Here is a 9,481-nt window from a genome sequence, read left to right on the forward strand (position 1 = left end):
TAGGGAAAACAAATGTAAAAATATGCATATTTGCAAAGATTTTTATTTAGTTTCCACTTCCTAGTTGAAACAGAAGATGAAGGCCCTCATGGGATTGCTTTCACTCTTGGCAAAACCTTCAGGAAGTTTTCACTCTATAATCAACCAGTGATTTCCAGGAGGCCCTTTACTATTTGATGATGAGGATTGTAGATATCATATTGTGCAGCATTTATCCCATGGTGAAAAGATATATTCCCAGTGTGCCCATCCACGTTTGCTACATCTTCCTGTATGTCCCTGTCACCTCGTAAAGAAGCAGCAGTTTACTCTCTGAGCAGAAAATCAAACATCCAGAAGAGCCCCTGTAACATTGCAATTCTCTAATTTTAGGAAGCCTGTAGCCCCCTCATTCAGATCTGTGCCTCAGCGCAGTAGAAGTGCACACAAGGGACAGGGAGAAGCAGGGGCAACAATGCTTCATGTCTTGGTCTGATTCCAGGCATCATTTAGTAAAGTTGTCAGGTTGCTCTAACAGCAGCCACTGGGACCACTGCTAGCAGGTGGGAACAGCTGGACAAGATGTGCCCCTGCTCTAACTCCCTTTTCTGGTACCAGCTGTGGCTCACTTTGAACAAGGCATGCAGTTAATGATGCTACACTAACCCTGTCCTGCCCAATCTTCCTTTTTTGTGCAACCAAGCGGTAAACCTGAGCAGCCAGTGGCACTGAGCAGCCAGCTGGAGCAGGGGATAAACTCCCTGCTGCCTCACAGCCTGCTCCTGGTGAAGTGAGGAGTGAAGGTAGAAAATAATCTATAAGGACTGATGGGCAGAGGTGGGGAAGAGGGTGGCCAAGGCCTCAAAGGACAGTGGACATTTCACTTGCTGAACGATACAAAAAAAGGCAATTTGAGAAGCCAAACTGAAAATTGGTCCCACAACAGTAACAGTTCTGAGTTGCTCAAATAAAAAGCATTTGGGCTAAATCATTCCATGTTCCACATTAGCCTCACCTTGTAATGACCTTTTTTCACTTCATCATTTAAGGTTTGTTCACACCTGTTATTCCCCTAATGATATTACAGACTCCTATCTAGTGCTTAACTGGGTGGGACTGAAACGCCATTTTGCTCTGAAAACAAGACATTTTTGTTCCTAAGGGCAGAAGGAAAGTCTCAGAGAGGAAAGGGGGGTATGAGGAAACTTGATTCAGTGACACTTAAGATAAATAAAACAGCAGGGAAATGGAAATACAGTCAAGCCTGAGCATTCAATTGGTGGGAGTCTCTAGTCACCAGATTTGAAGAATTCTGATCAATTCAAAGGAGATTTTTGTACCTTTGAAGGGGAAACTCTACATGCCTTCTTTTGGGGCTGTTTGCTCTGCAGGAAATTATCCAGAACTCACTAGGCTGGAGCGGAGCAGCTGTGAGTTCAGCATGTAGTGTGGTTAGGGCACTTCTGCAGGAAAAAGAAGTCATTCTTGTCCTTGTTCATGTAGAACAGATTTGGAGCTCAAACTGGAACCTGGCTTTCCTGTATAAGACTGAAGGGGGTAACTTTAAGTCATAGGGTACATTACTATCACAATGGGTTTGCCCATGTCTTGTGTGGCTCTGGATCCCATGGATGCATCAGGTTTGTTTATTATCCCACTGCAGCTCAGCTTCTCTGCTCTATCCCTGCTGAGCTGGCAGACCCTGGCTTGTTTCTGCTGGAAGGGGAACTCTGAAGGGCTCATCCCAGTCAGTGTTCAGGTGGTGCTGGAGTCACACACAGGATACAAGACAGGCACACGAGCCATCTGGACTGCTGCTGGCAGTTGAGCTAGTGCTGCCTGATCTGTACCCTAGCTTGGCTGTCAGAAGTAAAAGAGTGACCAAAGTCATTTTACAGTAGGAGACAGGATGGTTGCTGAGCAGGGATGCTCACTGCCAGGCTGAGTGATGTGATGCAGTCTGCTCTACTCAACACACATTACCTGCTCAAAACCAGCCTTATCCAATATTCTTCCAGACCAAGTACATTTAGCAACAGTTTGTAAATGACAGTGAAGAAAACAGTCCTTCTGTTTTGCTTAGAAATACCTTTATTTTATAAAGCCACGGTTTGTTCTGTAAAGTTTTACCACACTTATAAAAAAGGGGCTGACAACTCTGAGGGAGAAAGGAAAAGCTGAAAACAGTTCTTGTAATTCAGGGTTACACAAAGGTTATATTTAGAATATATATATTTATTTATAATTTGGAGACAGTAGAGATGAAACTGCAATACATGGTGGTGGGCAGCTATGAGGTCATATCTCAGAGACTTGCTCATGTCCTACAAACAGTGTTTCTTGACAGAAGGGGTTCACAAGGACCATCCCGCTGTCACGGTAGTCGCCATTGGCAGGAGATCGCGGCTCTGAGAGGTGGTCCTAGGAGAAACACAAGAGAAGCAAGGTGGTGAGCACTTCACACCTCTTGCCCTCCACGAGCGCACAGGGCACTCTGCTGTGCATTCATGTGAGGAATGGACTGCTATTTTTATCACTTCTTCCAGTCCTCCAAAAGTGCCTAAATTTTCGGGAGCTCTGGCTCCTGGAGAGCTAAATTTGGTGAGCCTGTTTTGCCCTTCTTCAGGCAGTAGGAGCCAAGAATGAAGACCTCCTCTGATAATCAGGCTGATTGTTTCTCAGCCTGGGGACCCAGAAGTCAGATGCACCAAACTTCATGTCCCTTAGTAGAATCTGAACTTTCACGTTTCGTCTTTTCTTCACTTTTGTGATGCACTGCAACAGTTTTCTGTCTATCAGCTGGGCTTGACTCCTCAAAGATGCATTTTCAGCTTCTGTTTAAGGTCAGAAAACCACCTATATAGTTCCAAGCTAGCCAAGTATGCCCCTATTCAGTTGTGTTCTGATCAGGTTTAAATGACTCAAATGAATCAAATGATAAGCCTATTCACATATTCCCTGTATGTAAATAGATATATGTACATTTATACATGTAAATATAAATATTCCCTAGATTTATATTCCCTATATTCTTGGTAAGCCTAGACTAGGTTCTGCCTTAGCCTGAGCAATGTGTTTGCCAGCCAAGTGGGGTTAATGCAATTACTGTGAGTGCTTGTCTTACCACATCTCAGAGGTTCCTTTTTAAAAAACTTTTCTTTTCCTAATTTAATGAGATTATTTAGTCAGCTATCTGATCTGAAAATCCTTTTAGCATAAACCCATTGTTTCTAGGTTTTAAATACCTTTGAACTAAGCTAAATTATTCTTTTCTATCTCCGAGGCCAGGGGATACATTCCTATCACTAGCACCACCTGCCCATATATGAAGAATCCCACTGAACCAGTCAGATCTCTTTAGTAAAGGCTGATGAGTAAGCACCACCACTACCCACTCTCATATATTGTTGTTTTGACTGCTTATATACTGGGAACACTCACTCCCTGAATTGGTATTTGAGAAGCTATAGGCATCTCCTGAGACATAAATGCACAACATTTATTTGCATTATTAGCTCCCACCACTCCTCTTACACAATGCTGTGTGGGACATACACAATAGACAGACGAGAAGGACTGACTGTCAGTAAAAAGCCAGCCCAAAAAGTTCTCCTAAGCATTCATGCTATGGCTAGACATTGGCCATAGTCTCAAAAGGATGAGAAACCTGGGAACAAATTCACGTAGAGGTGGTTAATTCCCATGACCTCTCAGCAATATGGAAAGTACCTGCAACAGCTACAATCTGGTTTTGGTGACATATTCATCCCATCTTACACACATGTGGGAGTGGGTCCTTCTCAAAAAGAAGTTTCCCTAAATATGCATAGGGATTTCAAGGCTTTATTCATAGGACTTCCTCGCTCCTTCTCCCAGCATGGCTTCAGTTACACTTTCCAGCTACTAGTTCTGCAAATGAGGTACCTCTGAAGTCTCCAGGGACTGGATCTCTCTCGGTAACTCTACAGCATGCCTATTGAAGTAGTCCATGGTAATAGCATTGTTCCAATAGCTCAGGTTGTTTTCTGGGTTAGATGTCTTTTTCTTCCTCCTCATGCAGCAGACTGTCAGCAGAACTGCTGTCAACAGAAACATGAAAAAAAATATTGGTTATTTCCTTTCAATAAGGACTCATAAGTACAATGGATTTGTATTTTTAAATTACTAAAGGAGGGGGCTGGTGACTTTCATTCATAGCATTTACTCTCAGTCAGATTCAGCTCTCTGCTGAAAACCCCACACAATTAAGTCAAATTTGGGCCAAGCAGATGAGGCTTTGGGCTTGGCAGGAGATGCAGTTTTTACTTTCTTTTTGATGTGAGTTTATAATCTTCAAGATTTGGCTGCCTGGCTAATGAAAAGCTTTGGTATTGTAACAGGGTATTTTAATACCTAAGCTGGGATTTACAGACTCTCTGGGACAGAAGGCACTTCTCAGGGACTGCAAATGATGGCTCTGTGCATATCTCTTCTGCTTCTGGCATGTTCAGACTCTGCAGCAAGGAGCACATTAGCAAATGAGCAGTGAGAAATACCTCTCCTAAGGCTCAAACACCTAAATGCATGTAGGTGTACGTCTTCAACACAAAAGATCTCTGCCCTGAAGTGCCACTGATCCTTGCCCCTGCCATCTCACGTTCATAACTTGGATTTTGGGTACTTTTTGACCATGCTCCAAAACATCAGTGACTGGCCAGGTGGGATGAAACAGTGGTGAGGTGGTGTGGAGATCCCCACACAGCCCTGGCATCTGTCTCACATAGCTTACACTTCCATGGTAGCATTAACCCTAAAGCTGGGGTTTCCCTGCCTCTCTCCACCACTTGTATCAGGGTGTGGGATCTGCTGATAAGTGTAACCCATTCCCCACATTTGCCTGGGTATCAGTGGTGTAGGAGTCTGCCTTTTTTTTCATATCTGCAGAGCACACTTCAGCCTCTGCCATCTGAAATTTTTGAGTGTAAAGTAGAGCAGTTAGGCAAGACGAAGTGTGACCAGCAAGTGAAACTTGTTGGTACAGTTGTCTGGCCCCAAAGCCACAGACAACACTGCAGAGATGCCAGGATAATGCTCCCTCAGCAGGCAGGCCGAACACAAAGCTGGTTGAATGTTATTTTCTGGAACAGCTTCAGGTTTAGTCATCTCTGTTGCAATGCACATGGGTAATCTTGGCAATTTTAGGAAAGCCAAGGAAACCCAGTGGAACAAGCTTACTGCTCCCACTGGTCCTTGCTCAGGCAGAAGCTGAGCCATGTGCAAGGGTTTGTTCAGAATAGAAATGCATCAGCTCCGTGTGCTTATCTTATACCTGTGGAATTAATTGACCAGTTGTGCTTGTAATCTACGTGATTTATACAGGCAGGCAGGTAGCTGGATGTGTACTTACTTTGATTTGTACCTGTGAAATAGGGAATGCCCTGCTGTAAATTCACTCCATTATTTCTAAACCCCTTATGGTAAAAAAAGAAGAGAGAATATATTCATGAAGCAGAACAAGATATTATTTTCCTCAACTGCTGCAAAAATTATTTATTAGAATTATAGCCCAGAGGGAAGAAAAGGCTGCAGAGAGGTCAAAGCTGCTTTCTATGTTTTGACAAACACTGCAGCTACCCGTATGCCATGGGTCTGATTTCTTATTTCATCTACCAAATAGCAATACAAAAGTGCAAGGCTAGAGCTCTCTTTAAAACAAAAGAGTAAGCTACTAAGAAAAAAAACATTAACAGGTTTGAGGTCAGGCAGTTTGTCCCTCATTCCTAGAGAAAGGAGAGCTTATGCTATAAATCTTCTTCTGAAACTAACAGGAAAACCTCCCACATTGTTCCTGCAAGTTTTGGGATCGGCAATGAAACCAATGACACAAACTTAGTTCTACCTTTGACTCATATTGCTTTTTATCTATCACCAACACCTTCATTTGCTCACATGAGGGCGTGACCCCAGCTGCTGTGCCACAGGCCCAGCAGGGCCACCAGAACTGCTCTCCCTGCCTGGGGAACTGCCCATCCTCCTGAAGGGCTGTGTCTTCACTCCTTACTTTGCTGCTACCTTCTCCGTGTCCCAGCCCAGCCTGCAGGCTCCTTAAGACTAGAAAGTGTCCTTGTTGTGGCACTTGCTGTTGACTTTACATGCACCAGGCAAAGCAAAAAGTCAGTTTAGCTTTTTTTGACTCCCAGAAAGGATCCAGGTGAGTGCTTGAAAACCAGAGTTAGCCCTTTATCTTCCAGAGGGTGGGCTGTCTACCTAAGCTGCCTCAATTCAATGTAGAGGAGACCTGATTTAAAAGGCAGAGAGAGAACAGCAGGGCTGGAATAAGACTTTTTACCTCTTTCATCTCATATGAACTACCCTTTTGGGGGCATATTTTAGGGAAATTAATGTAGCTGACATAGGACTGCTCAATTCCAGAGCAATACTAGGAACAGGGCACAGGTTTACCAATATTCTTAGATATCTATTTCCTCCTGTGGAAATAATAATATGCGTCACAGAAAAAGCTCTTGCCAGACAAATGGCCAGCAAGGACATAATAGCTGGATGCAATACAAAGAGGGCAGAGAGGGTCTGGAAGGGAGAAATGGCAATAATAAAATCAGCAGAACTGAAGAGAGAAGCAGTAGGTACAACACCCTGCTTACCTTTCCTGGTATATTATGTGATCTCTTAAGGACGAGAAACTGTTGCTGTTCAGTGGTGCCATTTGTCACCTCTGTCGCAGAGACAGCCCACCCTCTGGAAGATGAAGGGCTAACTCTGGTTTTCAAGCACTCACCTGGATCCTTTCCGGGAGTAAAAAAAGCTAAACTGACATTTTGCTTTGCCTGGTCCATGTAAAGTCAACAGCAAGTGCCACAACAAGGACACTTCAGCGTAGTCTCTGGGTCAGCCTGAAATTCCCCAGATAGAGGTTATGATACATATGGCAGGAAATTTCAGGGATCTCTGCAGTTTTGTGGACACTGGAGGTTCAGGGAGTTCAGAAGCAATTCTAACCTGTATTCTTTGACCTGCTGCTAGTTCAAAGGGAGAAGAGTCAACCCGCAAGTCCAGGCGTTGAGCTGCTGACAAGTTTTGGCTCTGATGCTGGCCTCTTTCTGGCCCTGAGGCAAATTAGGACTGCATGATCTGCCCCCCCTCCCATGAAACATCCCATACATAGTACATCCCATAAATGGGAGAAAGGAGATTCTCACAGATGTGCAGGCTGACAGGTACATGTCCATTATCTACTCTCACCTGCATAACACTTTGCGCACCAGAAGACTTTCACCTGTTAACCATAAGCTGTATTTTACAGCACATCTCACAGGAAAATACACAGCTTCATTTACGGACATGGAGTGACTGATTTCCAGCCCATTCCCACAAAGTCAGCTTCAATGCTTAATTTCCATTGTGGGAACATGTTTACATTGTTCTTGTTGTCTGAATACCTCCAGCTTAAGCTGCCACTTCCTCAGTCTCCTCTTGCCTTTTTTATTAAAAGCTTCCACTATGCTATCAGAAATGTCCCCTATATATGTGGGCTTTGGCCTCTTCTTGGACTGCATGGTGATACAAGTAGAGTTATGTTGCATTTCTCAGCTCTTAAATCATTCACATGGCTCTTTTCTAATCTTCCAATGTTTTGTTGTTGTTTTTTTTAAAAAGACATAAACCACCAGGATACGGCACATTTAATACTGGCCTCATAAATGCAGTGTAATGAGATCATACCAACTCCCTACAATTTCCTGATAGTCTTTTCTTTCAACTCACTTAAATATTTTACCAATCTTATATAGCTGCATATCTGCTTCCCCCACTCTCTAACTCCCATGTAAAATATGATGTTCACAGCCAAAAGCACTTAAAAGTCAGGGAATATGCAGACCAAAGGATGTAGATTTACTTGTCACTATGCCTGCAGATCCCAACATAAACAGAGTTTCTACATAACCCTTTCCTCAGTGAGTGAAACAATCTTTTTATCTGCATTTTTTTCAATTTCCCTCATTTACTGTGGTTGTCTATAGTAGAGCCCTAGTTGTGATACAGGTATCAAGATTTATTTGTTATTGACCACGGCTGCTTAGATCTGGAGAGAGGAGGCTCTTCTCCAGCTCAGCCTGGGGATCAGACTCAGGCCTTGTGATCCCTCTGGCTTCACTCAGGGAATCAAACGTTTGTAGGCTTTACAAGGGAGAAAGCGGGTGAGATAATTTTGGAAACCATCCCAGTGCATGAAATGAGAGCTAAGTGGGGTTAGGTCCAAGGCAATTCTTCATATATTCTTTGAGTTCTGCTGATGCCTGTGGTTGGAGGCTCAGCCTTCCTCTGTGTTTTCCTTTGTCAGCAGAACAGAGGGAATGAACTGACTTCTGAGCATCTGATTTGCAAGTTTATGTTCTTCCACACTTTATCGTGTCATTCTGTAATTACAGAAACTTAAGTACTTGGAGTCCAAGGACCAGGACAGTGGGTTTTAAGATGAGTTCATATTATGTCCTGATCTGCATTGCAGAGACAGGCACTCACACACTTACAAATGCACGTGCACAAAAACGTTCAAGGATGCCTGAAGGAGACCACAAAAATAACTCAAACTGTGACAAGTAGAAAATATTGATGTTATATATGACTCTGCTTTTCTGGGAATTCAAGGAAACAGAAATCTTCAAATTTTCAGTCCTCGAATGGCATTAGCACTGTTACCTCCATTATTTATACCATGAAACTGAGGCACCAAAAGGTGAAATGACTCCCCCAGGTTCATGCAGCAGATGTGGCTTGGGCATTCCTATTCAAAGCATTACTTTTCTGGCTGGCATTTTAGTGCATTTCAGTGGGCCTCAGAAACCTGTGCAACCCTAAACAAATATGTACTGTAAGGACAGGGAGGCTAAATCCCATCTCTTAATTCAGCAGAGAGCTCCTGAGGCCCAAGTCCTCAGGCTAGTGCTATAACCATGGAGCTGTGACACCAGCACGGCTGGTGGGACCTTCTGCTCCTCAGTGGGGCTCAGGTGGCAGGGCACAGACATGCTGAACAAACCCTCTGCTGCTTCCTGCTCTTAGGTGCAAATTCCCCTGGCAGGGAGAGGCCAGCGAGGAGTCCCAGCAGGGTCTTTCCTTCGTGAGGAGAAGCTCAGTGTCCTAGGCACTTCCTCCAGTGGGGACAAGCAGCCAAGGCCCCCTGTGGTCACCCTCTCATTGCTATGGAAAACAACCCCAAGTTTTCCTTTAACAGGGGCCTGAATCTCAATCTCCTAGAAACCTCCACTGTTCAGCATCACAAGGTAGGAGAGAGGCTGTTCTCTAAGTGCCCACAACGTCTGCGAGAGCTTCTCGCTGAAAGCATTTCCCCCTCCCTCCAAGATGAGACGAAACCCGAATCGCCGTACTCCTCATCCACCTCCTGCCACCAGCCCCCTCTGGACAAGAAGCGAAGTATGTAGGCTGCCTTGGCAAGAAGTGGTCGGGTGTATCGTGGGTTATCGATTATAGAACAGGCTCCTCT

At 44.2% G+C, this 9,481-nt stretch overlaps 1 protein-coding gene across 1 annotated transcript in view; it reads right to left on the reverse strand.

Moving 5' to 3' along the window:
- Positions 1–2,052: 2,052 nt before the first annotated feature.
- TMEM108 (transmembrane protein 108) overlaps positions 2,053–9,481 on the reverse strand; it is an 18,012-nt gene continuing 10,583 nt past the window's right edge. Inside the window, exons 3-4 of the mRNA XM_010007409.1 lie at positions 3,904–4,058; positions 2,053–2,400 (exon numbers count right to left, since the gene is read on the reverse strand). Coding sequence (XP_010005711.1) covers positions 2,278–2,400; positions 3,904–4,058 — 278 coding nt within the window. The 3' untranslated portion in view covers positions 2,053–2,277. The remainder of the gene's footprint in view (positions 2,401–3,903; positions 4,059–9,481) is intronic.

This window comes from Chaetura pelagica, unplaced genomic scaffold (genome assembly GCF_000747805.2).
Source record: "Chaetura pelagica isolate M959 unplaced genomic scaffold, ChaPel_1.0 scaffold481, whole genome shotgun sequence".
In the NCBI taxonomy this organism is placed as follows: Eukaryota; Metazoa; Chordata; class Aves; order Apodiformes; family Apodidae; genus Chaetura; species Chaetura pelagica.